This window comes from Psammomys obesus, unplaced genomic scaffold (genome assembly GCF_907164565.1).
Source record: "Psammomys obesus unplaced genomic scaffold, mPsaObe1.curated_primary_1811, whole genome shotgun sequence".
Classification (NCBI taxonomy): Eukaryota; Metazoa; Chordata; class Mammalia; order Rodentia; family Muridae; genus Psammomys; species Psammomys obesus.
Window position 1 is genome coordinate 6276943 of NW_026590663.1, and position 18070 is coordinate 6295012.

The 18070-nt window shown below is 37.6% G+C and overlaps 1 protein-coding gene across 2 annotated transcripts in view; it reads right to left on the bottom strand.

Moving 5' to 3' along the window:
* Nucleotides 1–470: 470 nt before the first annotated feature.
* Grm8 (glutamate metabotropic receptor 8) overlaps nucleotides 471–18070 on the bottom strand; it is an 858268-nt gene continuing 840668 nt past the window's right edge. The window contains exons 10-11 of one of the 2 annotated variants that reach the window (XM_055608228.1): nucleotides 10769–11015; nucleotides 471–1020 (exon numbers count right to left, since the gene is read on the bottom strand). In XM_055608228.1, the coding sequence (XP_055464203.1) occupies nucleotides 971–1020; nucleotides 10769–11015 (297 nt within the window). In that variant the 3' untranslated portion in view covers nucleotides 471–970. Of the gene's footprint in view, nucleotides 1021–10713; nucleotides 11016–18070 lie in introns of both variants that reach the window. The other variant, XM_055608229.1, reaches the window with a different exon arrangement.

Sequence of the window (18070 nt, forward strand, 5' to 3'; positions counted from 1 at the left end):
GCTGATTTCAGTGACTGCTAGGCGCAGGTGATAGAAGGTTAATATCACATAGCAGGGAATATTTCAGTATGAAAAAGTTTTGAATTAGAAATGATATGGAGCAATTTGGTCAGAGAGTGATCTATCTATTTTCCATGACAATTTTCATAATATATTCTCAAAAGTAAAGTTTAAATCACTGTCAATTATAACAACTTGAAGAAATTTTACCAAGCTACAACTTGATTCTTCATGGGAGTAGTTGCTATGAAAATCCATTACATGAATCAAAAGTATTCATAAAATATACCAGTGATACCTCCTCACAGAGCAATAAAAGTCTTCTCACAAACAGTTAAAAGCCAGGTACCTGAAAGAGGCCGCATCAACCCAGGGTAAGGGTCTAAAAACAGCAGAGTGCAAACTGGTAAGGGGTTACCCTGTTTTAAAACTGAAACGAAACAACGCTCAACATTTGCAAAACATTCCTTTATTATTAGAAATAAATTATTTGTATAAAAATTGCATGCGTCAATCATTGCATTTATTTTGTAGCACAACCGAGGGCTTCAATCCAGTCAGCCATTACAAGAAACAGACTCGGAGTCTGATACAATTGAACAGTGTGGGACAGGAACAGGAGTTCTCACAATCACAGAAAAATACTTACAAGGATAACATCAGACATGGTTTATTTCAACAGCATTTTTTTTCACAAGCTAACATTAGTTTTCCTTTTGAGATTTTTGTTTTTTAACTGCTCACACGTAAGCAATACTTTAGCTTGACACTCATTGGTTGTATTGTATAAAATGGGCTTCTTTGCTCCTCAATATTGATACTTTTGGCTCGTGGCTAATTTTTGTTCTTTACAAGACTATTGATCCGATTGATTGTAGTCTATGGAGATCTCCAGGAGTGCATTTTTGCAGTCTCTGGTTCAATACTTCAGAACACACAGCACCTGCCTTCAGATGGTGCTGCTCCCTGCTCAGATTGAGTGATTGCTGTAGCTGATGTATGTTGTCTTGGTGGAAGAAGCTGTTAAGAAAAATTAGGACAAGTTAATAGCATATAATAACCACTTTGCTGATACAGTTTCAAAATTCAAATTCTGCTAGGGCTGTCTGATGATAATGTTCTTTAAAAACATGGTACTTAGTATTTTAAACCATGCAGAAGAAATTCAATGAGAAATTCAGCCAAAATGCTAATGGGCAGGAGCTCCCAGTCCAGTGTGCGGTACGTGGATATTTAGCAGAAGAGTGATTACAAAAATGCTAATCATTAGAAAACTTAAGCGAAATCTAATTTACATGTTGCCCTGACAAATTGAATTTTCATATATATAAAAAAGAAAGCACCAATGTCTCAAAAAATAGACATAAAAAAATCTACCAGACTAAATCAAAGATTTTAACCACTTCACTGAATCTGTAACTAAGTGGTTATAATTAGTTGTACCTTGACAATGTTTATCTTCCATTAAAATTTAACAATATCCTCTTCTGTGGCCTAGCCAGGCTGCTCTTCCCTCGTGGGAGGGGAGTGGAAGAGCTCACCCTTGAGTTCATGTCAGAAATGGTCCTTGTTCCCCTCATTAGAGAACCCATTTGGACACTGAACTACCATGGGCTACATCCGAGCAGGGTTCTAGGTTATCTCCATACATGGTCCTTGTTAGTGGACTTGGAAAGGGGCAGGGAGAAGATGAGGGAGGGAGGGTGGGTTGGGAAGGAATGAGGGAGGGGGTTACGGCTGGGATACAAAGTAAGTAACCTGTGATTAATATAAAAAATTAAAAAATATAACTAATAAAAAATGGCAATAATCTCAGACTTTAGTAATTAACATGCCAAAATATCAAGTACATACCATTTTTAGCTTAATATTAATACAGGCAATGGATATATGTGTTTTTTTTATTTTATTTTAACTAAGGGATACATGAAAATAAAGTCTCAAAGGATAACATTAATATTTAACTTTTCTCTTACCAACTTAGTATAAAACAATGCTTAACTATTTTAAGGAACATATAAAAACAAAATATTCTGTCTAATTATTAGAAACACATGAACAACAAAAAATTCTAATTTTTACTCTTTCTAATACTTCAGACAATACAAAACTAAATACAAATAATTGCAAATTTTAAACATATTATTCTTATGTGAAAATGTTCAAAATCGTTACCTCCTTTAAGTTAAATACTAGAATAATTGTATTTAAAAACTTAAACATGTATTTCAATTAATTACGTCAATTCAAAATTAAAATGTTTTAAAATAATTTTTGACAGTGTATACATTGAGTATGTCTAAAAATCATAAAGCTGTTTTTTGTGCATAGTTGATAATCACACTTCTCCCTCTGTCATTCGGGACACCGGTGATTAACCCATTCAGCTTACAGAGAACCCAGTCATGCTAAATCTATCATGAAAATTAGCACAGTCCAAGGAAGCGCCCATGATACATGGCTTTAATAACTTTTATTTAATTTAGTAATATTAAGTGTATGTTCACACTAGGTCACTCATGAATTATTTTCTTCGCTGTCCACAGTTGTTTATTATCATGGCACACTGGAAGGAAGCGGACTTGATTCCAGCTGCACATTACACTCTATTTCTACAAAATGAATGAAAAATTAAGCAAATCCATGAGCCTTATCCCCACCAATAATTAAATGTTGTAAGAATAGAGACAAAGAATATTTTTCGGAGAACATTGTTTTTTTTCTTTTGGAGAAATACTATTGTCTCCCTCCCTTCCTCAGTGTGTGTGTGTGTGTATGTGTGTGTGTGTGTGTGTGTCTGTATGTCTTCCTCTGAGTGTGTCTATATATATGCCCCTGTGGGTGTGTCTCTGTGTATATCACTTTTTGTATGTCTCTGAGTGTGTGAGGGCACACGGGCATCCATGTGAAGGTTAGAGCTCAAGTTCAGATGTCATTCTTTAAAGCCATCATCCTGTAATTTGAGAGCGAGGTTTTTCTTCAAATGTGAGGGCTCCTCAGTCAGCTAGGTCTGGCTGGCCAGTGAGTTCCGGGATTCACCTTTCTCTGCTTCCCCAGCACTTGGATTGTGAATGACTCTCACACGCAGATTTCATGCGTGTGGTGTGGATTCAGCTCAGATCCTTATGCTTGAGTGACAAGCACTTAGTGATGGAAATCCCCTGTCCTTTCCTGGTCCTATTGGATGGCCCCTTTTCCTAAACGTAAGCTGTCCACTGCATTTTGTGAGTGTGTGCAAAGCGAGGCACAATGCTTTTTATATTGGTTCACTTTCAGTGTTCGTATTTTGATACATACAATACATTTGGTGCCTCTTAATTTCTCAAAGAAAACAAAATCTATACTTTTTTTTTCCTTTTGATGGATTTTTCAAAAATTACTTGTAGCTGTGATGAAGAAATCATGCTGTGACTTAGAAAGGTGACAGGTAAAAGGGTCACTGAACTTTCAGCACTATTCCGCATTGTCAGAAATGTCCGAGAGGGTGAGAAATATCTATTAAATATGTAGAGTGCAAAAAGGGGAAAAGACCAGAACAAGCATGATACCAACAGACTTAATAAAATGGAAGGGGCGAATCACCAGACTCTAGTCATAGGTGAATAACTACAGGCACCTAAATAATGCCGAGCATCATTGTCATGGTGGAGCACACCCATTGGCTGTTCAATATGAAATCGTCAGTCCTGAAAATATCAATATACAAGCAATTAAATAAAACTAAGCTATGGGAGGGAGGAGAGCTAATTTTCATTTGCATGTGGTTATCGACTGGAGATAGCCTCTCCTTTCAGCTCAAGAACAGTATCTGGTGTAGACCTGTGCAGAACTCTGCATGATCTCTTAGTCTGTCTGAATTCATTCATGCATCTTTCATGTTGATTTAGTGGCCCTTGTGTCCTTGGTGTTGTCCATTCCCTCTGACTCTGACATGCTACATCCTCTTCCTCAGGGTTTTCTGATCTCTGAGAGAAGAGATTTGATGAGAAGACATCTCATTTGGAGCGGAGGGTTCCAAGGTCCCTAACTTTCTGAATAATGTTAGGCTGTGGAACTCTGTTTTTGTTCCCAATTGCCGCAAAAAGAGACATCTCTAATGATGACTGAGCAAGTATGATCCATGAGTCTAACAGAATGTCTTTCAGAGTCATTTTATTGACATTTTTTTCAACACTACTATTTTGTGTTATTCTAGGTCCCTAGACTATTTTATTTAAATTTATACATCTTTTATTTTTTTTCTCTCTTTTTATGCTACAGGTCTTTAGCATATATATTGCGGCTTCCAGTTTAGTTTTGTGGGATTTTTCTAAACATGGAAACAAAATATAAGTCTCTGAATTGATCTGTTTCTTCTGCCATTTCTTAGGCTCCTTTTCTTCTGTTTGTTTTGCCCTATCCTAACAAGTTAGTTTTTGTTTGATCATATGTTTTATTTTATTGCGTCTTATTTTTATTTTATTACCCCTAAGAAGACAGTTTATTTTCTAATGAGAGAATGTGGGAGAATGGATCGAGGTAGGAAAGGAAGAGGGAAGAAACTGAGGGGGTAGAGGGAGGGAAATTCATAGTGAAGGTATATTATGACAGAAACAAATCTATTTTCAATAAAATAAAGCAACTATAAGAAATGACTTCAAATGTCAGATAATTTTGATGAATCATTATTTTAGAATTATTATGGATCAAAATAGATTAAAGATGTGCAGATGATCTAATGGGAACTGTTTTGGCAAAGTTATGTGTGTATATGCACCATAGAAAACCAATTTTGAACAGGGCAATGATAAACCTCCTTAAGTGTGCCACACTGTACTCACGAGCTATAGAAATGGTGATTCCTGTCATCACTTATTAAAGAGTATATCATAAGAAAGGTAACTGAAGCAATGATCAGGTAATGTTGGGAAACCTTGTGGAAACTTTGTTTTCATTCCACTCTCTGTTCTGAAACCACGGGATAGCTTGAGACAGAAAAATGCCATGTCATGCAAAGTCAGGGAATTAGTTAGCTTTCTAACTTCACATTCCTTAAAAATATTATGAAGTTCTGACATTTTAATCATAAGACATGGAAGTCTGGGTGAAATCCACACTTACTTTTAAAATAATCCTTCTAGGCCTAGAGAGAATGTTCAAACTTAAAAGTGCTGGGCATAGGAGTCTTTTGTGAGATTGATAGTCTAAACAAGGACCATGCATGGAGATAGCCTAGAACCCTTGCACAGATGCAGCCCATGGCAGCTCAGTCTCCAAGTGGGTTCCCTGGGAGTAAGGGGAACAGGGACTGTCTCTGACATGAACTCAATGTCTGGCTCTTTGATCCCCTCCCCCTGAGGGAGGAGCAGCCTTACCAGGCCACAGAGGAAAACAATGAAGCCAGTCCTGATGAGACCTGATAGGCTAGGGTTAGATGGAAGGGGAGGAGGACCTTCCCGATCATTGGACTAGGGGAGGGGCATGGGAAATGAAGAGGGAGGGAGGCTGGGATTGAGAGGGGATGAGGGAGGGGCTACAGCTAGGATACAAAGTGAATAAACTGTAATTAATAAAAATAAAATTAAAAAAATTCAATTGTGGAACTGTGTTTGATATGAAATCACTGTTTTATAAATTAAATAAAAGCATTTATTTCAGAAGACTTCATACAAAAAAAAAAAATGCTAACTGCTTTTGCAGATGACCTGAGTTTGGTTCCCAGCATTCAGGGAAGCTCACAGTGACCTGTGACTTCATCACCATGGACTTGAGGCCCTCTCTGGATTCTACAGGCACCAATAGTCACAGATAACACTCACTCACAGACACATACATATACATGTACATACATACATATATATTAAAATAAATCTTAGAATGAGTTTTCTGAACACAAGAGGCTGTAATGCATATGCATTACACACACACACACACATATACATACATACATACATACATACATACATACATAATGTATGATGTATTTAAATATATGGGTGTGCCACCGTTCAGTCACAATCAAAACTTCCATCAACAGATGAGTAGCCACAGCTCCCGAGCTACTCCCTCTACTAACATAAAAGGGTGTGTGCTACAATAACAGTTGTTCTTTATTTTAATTATATTAGCTAAAACCCAACTTTTCATTCAGGTGGTAATTCACATTATCTTGATTGATCTTTTTTTATTTTTAGCTTTCAGATGTGAACTTTAACTCTTCCATTTTACAATAAGCTTACTCTCATAACAGCCTTTAAGTCTGTAACCTCCATTATTTTTTAAGAAATCAAAGAAATGTGTACACATTGTGTAATTTCCACTTTGATTCCACAGAAAATAACAGGGAAAACAGTCAGTGTTTGTGATTTGTTAATGATACAAGATTGGGGCTTATTGACAGTAGATATTTTACTTTTAGGGGAAACTATTTGCTCTTCAAAGGGGTGAGAAAAGGATATTGATTTTTTTTCTTCCCATCATGTTCCTAAGGTGGGCTTGGGATGATTGGTATTTATTCTACCAAAATGTTAGTTGTTTCCATTTGAAACCCCATTACATCCTTTGCTGGAGTGCCACAAAATACAGGTCAAGCAGTGTCTGCTGATTCATGCCTCCGGTGCCAGTGTTAAACACGCATAGTGCCAAGAGCAGCTTACTGGCATCTGCATGGATTTTAAATCCCTATCCCATGCTTGCAAGCTGGAAAACAGAGAAAAATTCCACCCCCAGATCAGCATTTTGCTCAGATCCTGTCATTGGTAAATCATTCATCTATCATGGGGTGATCTTACGTAGTTGTTACTAAAACCCATCCTACTATGTCAGCTCTTGCACTTTCACAGGTTGCTTTTTGATGTCTGTGTGCAAGCACTTGTGGAGTTGTTACAAGGTTTCTTTCTCTAAAGGTAACTGAGATTTTTACTGGATGATCTTCTTGGAATCAAGAGGGCTTCTGAGGATGGCTTAAGCGTTACGGTTTTAATTTTCTTTTGGTTTATTTGTTTGTTTGTAAATTGTGTGTGTGTGGCCCAGAGGATATGTAGATGCCAAAATACAACTTGTGAGAGATGTTTCTCTCCTTCCAGTGCGGGTCCCAGGAGACGCTTCAGGTTGACACAGCTGCTCATAAGTGCCTTTATCTTCTCTGCCATGTCACCAGACCTTAAACTGAGAAGCTTGCAAAGCACGCATATGTATCTAAGATTATCTCCATGTGTAGCATATTATAATATGGAATGTTCATAGATATCTAGACAGATTAACTCAGAGGAATTTTTGTCAATCCAGCGAAAGCTATAACTTTCTTTAGTAAATAAGCCAAATAAAACCAATTCCTAGTCTTCTTCTGTATTTTTGCAAGTATTTATTTATATATTTATTATAATTTCTTCTCTTTGTATCCCTGCTGTAGCCTCCTCCATCTCCTCCAAGTCCCACCCTCCTTCCTCCTCTCCCCTCATCCCTCTTCCCCAGTCCATAGATAGGGGTGGAACTCCTCCCCTTCTATCTGATACTAGCCTATCTGGTCTCATCAAGGCTGGGTGCATCATCTTCCTCTGTGGCCTGGCAAAGCACAAAACCCTAGGTGGAGGTGATCAAAGAGCCAGCCACTGAGTTCATGTCAGAGACATGCTCTGTACCCTTTACTAGGGAATGCACTTGGAAACTGAGCAGCTCATGGGCTTCCTCTGAACAGGGGGTCTAGGTTTTGTCCATGCATGGTCTTTGGTTAGAGTATTGGAGTATTGGAGTATTGGTTGGAGTATCTGCGGGCACCCCTGGGCCCAGGTATTTTGGCTCTGTTAGTCTTCATGTGGAATTGCTGTCCTTTCCAGGTCTTTCTATCTCCCTCTTCTTTCATTAGGATTTCTACACTCTGCCAAAGTTTGGCTATGAGTGTCAGTATCTCCTTCCATACCCTGATGGTTAGAGTCTTTCAGAGGACCCCAGGGGAAGGCTCTTGTCATGTTCCTTATCTTCTCATACTACTGATGTCTATCTTGTTTGCCCTTCTCAGTGAGTTTCAACCTCTTCCATAGGGTCCTCTATGTTGTTTTGCTTCTTTAGGACTATAAATTTTATTATGTTTATCTTATATTGCATGGTCAATATTCACTTGTAAGTGAGTATATAGCATATGTGTCTTTGTTCTTCTGTGTTACATCACTCAAGATGATATATTCTAGTTCTTCCCACTTGCCTGCAAATGTCCTGATTTCCTTGTTTTTAATTGCTGAGTAGTATTCCACTGTGTAAATGTACCACAATTTCTGCATCCATTCTTCAGATGAGGGACATCTAGGTTATTTCCAGATTCTGGCTATTACAAATAAAGCTGCTGTGAACATGATTGAGGAAATGTTCTTGTTGTATGGTTGAGCATCTTTCAGATATATGCCCAGTAGTGGTATAGCTGGGTCTTGAGGTACCACTCTTCCTAATTTTCTGAGAAAGTGCCAGATTGATTTTCAAAGTGGTAGTGCAAGATTACATTCTCACCAGCAATGGAGGAGAATTCCCCTTTTTCTACAACCTCCCCAACATGTGTCATCCTTTAGTTTTTGATCTTAGCCTTTCTGATGGATGTGAAGTGGAATCTCAGGGTTATTTTTATTTGCATTTCTCAGGTGACTAAGGATGTTGAGCATTTCTTTAAGTGTTTCTCGCCATTTGATAGTCTTCCGTTAGCTGTACTATAGAGCAACAGTAACTAAAATGGCATGGTACTGGCACTGAAACAGAATGGTGGATCAAAGGAATCTAATAAAAGAGCCAGAAATAAACCCACACACCTATGTATACCTGATCTTTGACAAAGATGCCAAAACCATGCAATGGAAAAAAGATAGCATCTTCAACAAATGGTGCTGGTCTAACTGGATGTCAACATGTAGAAAAATTAAAATATATCCATATTTATCACTCTGCACAAACTAAAGTCCAAGTGGATCAAAGACCTCAACATAAAACCAGACACACTAGATCTGTTAGAAGAAAGAAGTGGGAAAGAGCCTTGACATCATTGGCACAGGAGACAACTTCCTGAACAGAACACCAACAGATCAGGCTCTAAGATTAACAATCAATAAATGGGACCCCATAAAACTGAAAATCTTCTGTAAAGCAAAAGGCAATGTCATCAGAACAAAACAACAGTCTACAGACTGGAAAGAGATCTTCACCAACCCTACATCTGATAGAAAGCTAATATCAAGAATATTTAAAGAGCTCAAGACAAACACCGACAAACAAAATGATCCAATTAAAAATGGGGAACAGAGCTAAACAGAGAATTCTTGTGTATTTAATATCTGTGGTAATTTAAAAGAAAATGACTGGCATAGACTCATAGGGAGTGGCACTGGTAGGAGGCGTGGTTCTGTTGGAGAAAGTGTGTCACTGGGGCAGGCTTTAAAGTTTCAGATGTTCAAGCCAGGCCCAGTGGCTCATTCTCTCTGCCTGCTGCCTATAGATCAGGATGTAGAATTGTCAACTCCCTCTCCAGCATAACATCTGTCTGCATGTTACCATGCATCCCCCCATAATGACAACAGACTGTATCTCTGAACTGTAAGCCAGTACCAATTACATGTTTCCTTATAAGAGCTGTTTCCGTCATGGTGACTCTTCACAGTAAAAAACAAACAAACAAATAAAAAACAAAACAAAACAAAAAAACAAAAAACACCTAACTAAAACAATGTCAAAAGAATACCAACCAGGAAAAAGAGCCCGATAGCAGATCCTAGAGGGGAAGGGAGTATGTTTGCTCTTGAATCATCTTATTTTTCTGAGACAGAGTGCCGATATAGCCCAAGCAACAGATTCACAATCCTCTTGCCTCAATCTCCCAACTTCTGGGATTATAGATGTATACCATTAACAGAAAAACTTATCTTTAGTTAATACAGACTTATACTATGGCATTCTCAAAATACTGAGAGCACTCTAGATATCAGTTTTAATTTAATTCCCTTTAATTTGTTTACATAACCAGGTAATACAAATTATCTTCTACTTTCTAAATATTTACAACACAAATGCCTGACCTGTTTAATGTATTTCTATGGATACCAAGAAAGTCTTAAGTGTTAAGTTGAACTTTGATGGATTATCCTGGGTTTCATTGTCAACATATGATGTCTTTTGGTCGCTACATAGCATAGAAAGGTGAAGAAAGCGGCAGAAAGGATTCTGTATTTGAGGTCAGGAGACTTTCAAGGCTTATTTGAAATTAATATAGTCAAGAATGAAATCAAGGAAAGTAAAAAAAAAAGGGGGGCGCACACTGGGAACATACTTATGGTGACTCCACTAGATGTGTTAACTCTTTTCTCATTTCCCCAAAACCCAAACAATGGGTCCTTTATTTGTGCAAGACCTTGAGCACCTCATCCCACAAATATCACTGATAAACTACAATAACAAAAAGCAGCCAACACTGAAGCAACAGATATTGTAGACTAATTCCTAAGTTTCAGAAATGAATTTTGTAAATGAAAGAGATTTCCAACTGTCAAGGCCTATGATACCTCAAAGTAAGAGCTAAAATGCCATACTTGTTAAAGAGCTCAGGTGGGACATTTGTACGCTGGAAATGAGTACCCGTTTGTAAGCATTTAGCTCTCACTCAGTGGTTCTGACTGTTGTGACAGTCTCGAGGCTTATGTAGCCTCAGGCCCATAGAACCACGTAGCGTAGCTCCCAAGACTAGTAGAAGAGTGTTCAACGTACATCTGTTAGGAAGTGCTCCCGCTCTCGACCATCTGAAAGTCTACAGGTGACTTACTGTTGGTCTCAAGACTCTCACAGAGTTCACTTTTCACCTCGCCATTCGGTCTGTCATTTCCTTTCTGGATCAGTTTGCTTTGCATGGTAGCAGCAGTCACCACAGCCTTGAAGCTTCTCTTGCGTTTTTGAACATTCTGCTCTGGATGAAAAATTATAATATAAACTTTGGGCATATAGAGCATCCCCAGAGACACCGAAGCACTTAAACTCATGGAGACAGTAAGTGTTGTTGTCTGGATGTACATCTGAGGAGAGGAAAAAAGAAAAAGATTCATGGTTATTAAGTCTGACTAGTAGGAGATAAAGAAAATAACACATCATTTTCTAAAATTATTCCAGTTTCTCTCCTATAGCTATATTGGAGTATATTTACCGAAATTGCCCTTGACTGCAGTCAAGATTTCATTATGACAAACCACAGGCAAAGATGAGTGGTTTCATATTTAAAGATCCTCATTCTTTAAAACAAATTGAAAAGGGGTGGAGCTTATGTCACTTTTTAGATGACAAACTGCATCAGGAAGGAAACAAGATACAGTCCGATAAGGGACTAGTGCTTCACACCACATTCATCTTCTCGGAAAGGTACCAGTGGGCCAAATGATCATCTCAATACTTAAGGAGTAAAGGACATGTGGCGAAGACAGATAAAGTACAGCAATCTAGGTCATCATGGTACACATTGCTTCTGCAACATCACTCTTCCCACATCATTATGTAGGTTCAACCACCAAACCTGGTGAAAATCACAGACATGATAAAGGGGCTTGTTTTTTGACAGCCTGCCTAATGAATACCTTCTGGGATTTCTCAATGATTGTGTTACATCAAAATTAATACGAGGCTTCAACAAAATGTGAATGAGCTCCTCCTGGGGCTTTACAAGAACTCAGTAGTTAAGAAAAGTTGGAGTTCTTAAGCAGGACTCCGAGTCAGTTCCAAGCATCTAAGCAGTGGGTAAAAACCATCTGTAACTCCAGTTCCAGGCGTTTCAACGCCCTTCACTGACTTTCATGAGAACTGGGAACCCACGTGGTGCAGAGACACACATTCAAGCAAAACACACACATATGAAATATAATAAACATATATTTTAAAAAGTATTTCCTCCCTTTAGATGTCAGATATGTGTTCTGATAGTACAGTCTCAACAACATACTTGAAAATACCTTCTCTATACTGATTCCTTGCTACATGCCACTAATATGTGATTGATACTCTTATGGAAAATAAAAAGAAAGAATATAAAACTGAAAAGGAAATGTGCATAAGATATAGCTGGTGGTTATCAGCAAAATACATTATATACTTGTTTGAAAATTTCAAAGAATAAATAAAAAATGGTCATAAAGAAAGGAGCAAGCATGCAAATAATATAGCAAAGTTCAAACTACACCCACAAATATTCTAAAGCCACTTAAATTGATCATAATCAGGAATGCCTCATTCAGACTCTGTCATTTAATTCAAACTAAAACAAAGAAGATATAGAGCTCAAACAACCTTAAAAATGATATAAACTTAGAAACTAAATTGGTTAGATATTTAAATGTATCTTAGTCGGTTAGTTTTGCTAAACCACACGGTATTAATCCAAATAATATGTGATGGTTAGTATGAATTGTCAAGGTGGCATAATCTAGGATAATCTGGCACGAGAGTCTCAATGACAAACCCTCTAGATCAAAGTGGCCTATTGACATGTCTGTAGAGGACTGTCTTTATACTGCTCATTGGTGTGGGTTGAACCAGACTAATACAGACAGTACCATTCCCTAGACAGGGGACCCCGGGCACTAAAAATGTAGAGAGAGGACTATACTCAAGTAGACATATATATCTATATATCTATCTATCTATCTATCTATCTATCTATCTATCTATCTATATATATATATATTATATATATACTATATATATAGTATATATATAATATATACTATATATATATAGTATATATTATAAAGTATAAGCAAAAAATAGTAACTCCAAATATTCACGCAGCATACAGCTTTGAATCTACCAAGGTCCTAAAGAAGCTTCCTTTCCGGTGTTTGTGACAAGAGAGATAATCCGTAGACAGCTGTACAAGCCAGGGCATTCTGGAGCGATCAGCAGATGTCTATGTTCTACTAGATGTCCAGGAAAAGGTCACTTAATCTCACTTTGAAGTAGGCAAAACTAGTTGTGGTTTTGTTTTGTTTTTTCAAATCTTTGTTGATCAACTTCTTTGTTGATATTGAGAGCTGTATACCTACATTAACACAGCAGGTCCCTTCTTAATGTGATGAGCTACTCGTGAAAAAAAAAAAAAGAGCTTGTATTATCTCACATGAAACCACATAAATTTATCATGAGATATGGAAAGTAGTATTGTGTTATCTCTTTTCATTATTCCTCCGCCTCCTTCCCTCTAACTTTGTCATAACCAAGGAGGGGGAGGTGTTTTTTCATCACATGCTCTGATGTCCTGCTATTTCCTCAGCTTCCAAGTCCATCAAAACATGGAGCCTGAAACAGTTGGGTGCACTGAGGTGGATGTAAGCACTCTCTGGGAAAGCCACAGGAAAGAACACAAAATGGGGTGTACACGTGTGACATCTTTACTCAGGGCCTATGACAACCTTCTCTACACGCTGAGTTGATCCTTTGCACACATCCAAGATCTCCTGAAGTAAGTCATGACCTAGAATTCTAACTGAAGGAGAGAGGATGTTCTGATTTTCTATGAAACACTCAATCTTTTTCTTTCAAAGAGCTACCTAAATTCTGACCTCCATAGATTTTTTTTTCAGTCCCTTGGCAACTAAGATAATACATTATGATAAATAAGAATAAAGCAGCGTTAAGATAATGGGATGGATATTGAAAAAGGAAAGAAAGAAGAAAAAAAAAAAAAACAAGAAACAGGACAGGAGCCCACCACAAAGGGCCTCTGAAAGACTCTACTTAGTAGTGTATCAAAGCAGATGCTGAGACTCATAACCAAACTTTGGGCAGAGTGCAGGGAATCATACAAAAGAAGGGGTAGTTAGTAAGAGCTGGAGAGGACAGGAGCTTCACAAGGAGAGCAACAGAACCAAAATATCTGGGCACAGGGGTCTTTTCTGAGACTTATACTCCAACCAAGGTCCGTTCATGGATATAACCTAGAACCCCTGCTCAGATGTAGCCCATGGCAGCTCAGTATCCAAGTGGGTACCCTACTAAGGGGAACAGGGACTGTCTCTGACATGAACTCAGTGGCTGGCTCTTTGACTACCCCCCCCAAAGGAGAAACAGCCTTGCCAGGGCACAGAGGAGGACATTGCAGCCAGTCCTGATGAGACCTGATAAGCTAGGGTCAGATAATAGGGGGAAGAGGACCTCCCCTATCAGTGGACTTGGAGAGGTGCATGAGAGGAGATAAGGGAGGGATGGTGGGATTGGGAGGGAATGAGGGAGGGGGCTACAGTTGGGATACAAAGTGAATAAAATGTAATTAATGTAAAAAAATAAATAAAAGTTTAAGAAAAAGATAACCCTCCTTCATTTCTTACACCATTAACTTTGGGCAGTTCCACTCTCTGAAATCAGCTTCATATTTTTTACCCTTTTCCATATGAATACACACACAAAAACAAATTAAATTATTTAATTGTTAAAAGAAATAGTCTTCCTATTGTTATTTTAGCCTTCTGCCTAAGATCAAGTAAAATAATTAATATTCTCTTTTAAAATTATTTTTAGAATTTTTAATTGAAACAGAATGTCTTTTTCCCTAACTCTGGGTTCCAGCCTATCCCAGCTACTGTCTCTCAAACCTCTCCCATGGCCCATATGCTCAAGGTGATAGCCTTTTTTCTTTAACTATATTTGTTACACAAACATTTTTATATTTATATATATATATATATATATATATATATATATATATATATATATATTACACACACACACACACAAGAATACACATACATACATGTAGCTGTGAGACAGTCCTTTGGCATGGCTGAAAAAACACAATAGTAAAAATAATCTTTATGCTTGAGAGAAATTCTGGGTTCTGTACATTCAAAGAATCATGGTAAAGTTTCACTCTGGGAAAAATCACTGTCCTGGGTGCTGTGAGCCTATCAGTAGGTTAGAGATGTCACTCTGAGTTCACTAGTGAAGACACAGATGACTTTGATCTGAATTACTTGCTGATTCTCATTACACTCTCTCTGGGATTAGGATGCACGTTTGTGAAATGAAGTGTCAAATCCAAAGTGGAAACTGCAGCATTGTGAATAAAAACTGACAGCATAGTATCAGCCTGGTTTGTGATTAAGCTCTAAATCCTTACCTTTGAACTATTGGTAATGGTAGTTAGCACCCATAAACACTGTCTAATTAATGACACGTGGAACACCAGCTTTGTGAAGAGCTGAAACGATGTTTTTTAAGGAGGCTACAGATCCTTTAGGTGTGTGTGTCTGTGTAGGTACCTACATGTGAACCTGAAGTCAGGAGCTGACGCACGACTGTCTCTGGTCATGGCCGTGAGCAATGTGGTATCAAAGCCTGAAGAAGGTAGATGCACAGAAAGATCATATTTCATAAAAACTAACCAGCCACTGGCAATCATTAAGAATGAGGGTTCTTTGCATTCAGAGGACAGGTTTCCAGATAGTGATTCCTACGTGGGCGTCCTCCATCTCTGACGTGACCAGACACAAGATGATGACAACATAGTAGGCAGTTAAACGGAGATTCACAAATCAGATGAACATACAACCAATAACTAGCAAATACTTAGAGAATCGTGAAGCCAAAATTCTTTTTCATATTATGAAAAGCAGCATCAAAGTCTATAAAAAGGACAATAAAAAAAAACAAAACATCAACGAAAGACACAAAACAACCAAAGCAAGATCTTAGACATACACATACATAGAACCACAAGTTTTAAAAGAATGTATCTATTGAAAACATCAAATAAGCATTGAGAAAACCAATTTGGTGGATAAAAAGAAAAACAAAGAAATCACAGGTATCTTTGTTTTTGTTGTTGCTGATGGAGATTGGTTGTAGACATGAAAATAACCAGGGTAGTGAGGAATCAGACTACCAAGTTCTAGGGAAATAAAGACCCATGGGAGAGAGCTAGGCTAATGGGTGTAATGGGAGTTGCAGAGATTCTCTGGAAGAGTGTAAGCAGTCATGATATCATAACTTATCGTGGATACTTAAAGGTCAACATGCAGAAACCAAAGGAATAGCTCAGGAGTTCAGAGTACTGGCTGTTCTTCCGGAAGGCATGGGTTTGATCCCTACCATCCACATGTTGGCTGTTAATTGCCTATAACTCTAGTTCTAAGGGAACTAATAGCCTTTGCTGGTACGATACACATACATGGTGCACGAACATACATGCAGACAAAATATCCATACACACAAAAAATGCAACAAGTAAATTCTTTTCTAAAAAACTGTAAACACAGAACATGCAGCTTAAAACACAAATCATTCAGGCCATTCAAATAGTAAAACTGACATCTTCACTGCATTCTTTTATAACTTTTACATTTTGTCATTTTTATTTTAAATGTCTATGTGTATGTATATTTATATGTACCATTTGTGTGAAGTGTATATGGCAGTCAAAAGAGAGCATTGGATCCCTTGAAACTAGCATTACAGATATTTGTGAGCTACCAAGTGGGTGCTGGAGACTGAACCCAAATCCTCCTCAGAAGCAGCAAGTGTCTCAACTGTTAAATCATCTCTCCAGCACTCCTAGCCCTCAGTGAATTATTTTATGATGTCAGTGGACTCATCATTAAAAAAAAGTTGATCATAAACTATGTTTTCTAAAAGCAAAAGCAAAAAAAAAACCCGAAGACAGAAACTAATATTATTTCACCTATTAAATCATTGAAAAGCAAACAAGCAAACAAACAAAAACCTCCAGGCACAAAACAGCTACAAATATAGACCTACAGAATTTGATAGGATGAAAACTTCAAGAAAAAAAGGGCAGGCACACCCCAAAAAACAGAAGGAATAAGTAATCTTAGATCATCAGATCAAGAGGGGAAACACCACCACCCAGCAACAACAAAATAACAGCATTCAACACTGTTCATGGGTATCTCTCAATATCAGTGGTCTCAATACCCCAATAAAAAGACACAGACTAAAATAATGAGAATGAAAACAGGATCCCTCCTTCTCCTGCATCCAAGAAGCATGCCTTCACATCAAGGATAGACATCACTTCAGAGTATGGAAAAGATACTCCAAGGAAATGGACCTAAGCAGCAAGCTGGTGTGGCCATTTCAATATCTGACAAGACAGACTTCAAGCCAAACTAGTCAGAATAGAGCGTGAGTGGTACTACATAGTCATAAAGGAAACAGCCACCAAGATGACACAGCAGTTCCTAACATCTATGCACCAAACACAAAAGCAACCAAGTTCATGAAAGAAACATGGCTACAGCTTAAATCACATATTGACTCTCAAGCGCTGATAGTCTTGAGTCCCACACTCTCACCAATAGACCTGTCATCCAGACAAAAACTAAACAGAAAAGTGCTGAAGCTAATTGGTACAACAAACAAAATGAACCTAACGGATGTTTACATAACAACTCACCCAAACACAAAAGAATACACATGTCCACTTCAGGGGTCCTTCTCCAAAACCATATACTAAGGCACAAAGCAAGTCTCAACCAATACAAGAAAACTGAAATAACATCCTTCATCCTATTTTGCCACCATGGATTAAAGCTAGTTATCAACAATGGAAACAACAGAAAGCTTACAAGATAATGGAAACTAAACAACTAAAACTGAGCCAATCACAAATTAAGAAAAAACTTGACTTCTAGCTTGGAATGAAAACGAAAACACAACATACTCAAATTTATGAGACACAATGAAAATGTTTTAAGAGGTAAGTTCAAAGCACTAAGTGCATACATTGAAAAATGAAGAGGTCTCATACTAGTAACTTAATAGCAACCTGAAAGCTCTAGGACAAAAAAGAGAATTCACATCCAGAAAGATTAGAGTCAAGAAATAATCACATTCAAGCCTAAAATCAATTCAATAGAAACAAACAAGAGGGGAAAAAAAAGAACAAAGAATCAATGAAACAAAAGTTAGTTCATTGAAAATAATCAATAAGATTGGCAAAACCGTTTCTAAATTAACAAAAAGGCAGGGGAAAATTCCAAATTAGCAAAATTAAGATGGAAAGATGGACATAACAATAGACACTAAAAAATCTGGAGATTCACAAGTACATACTTTAAAATCCTATATTCCA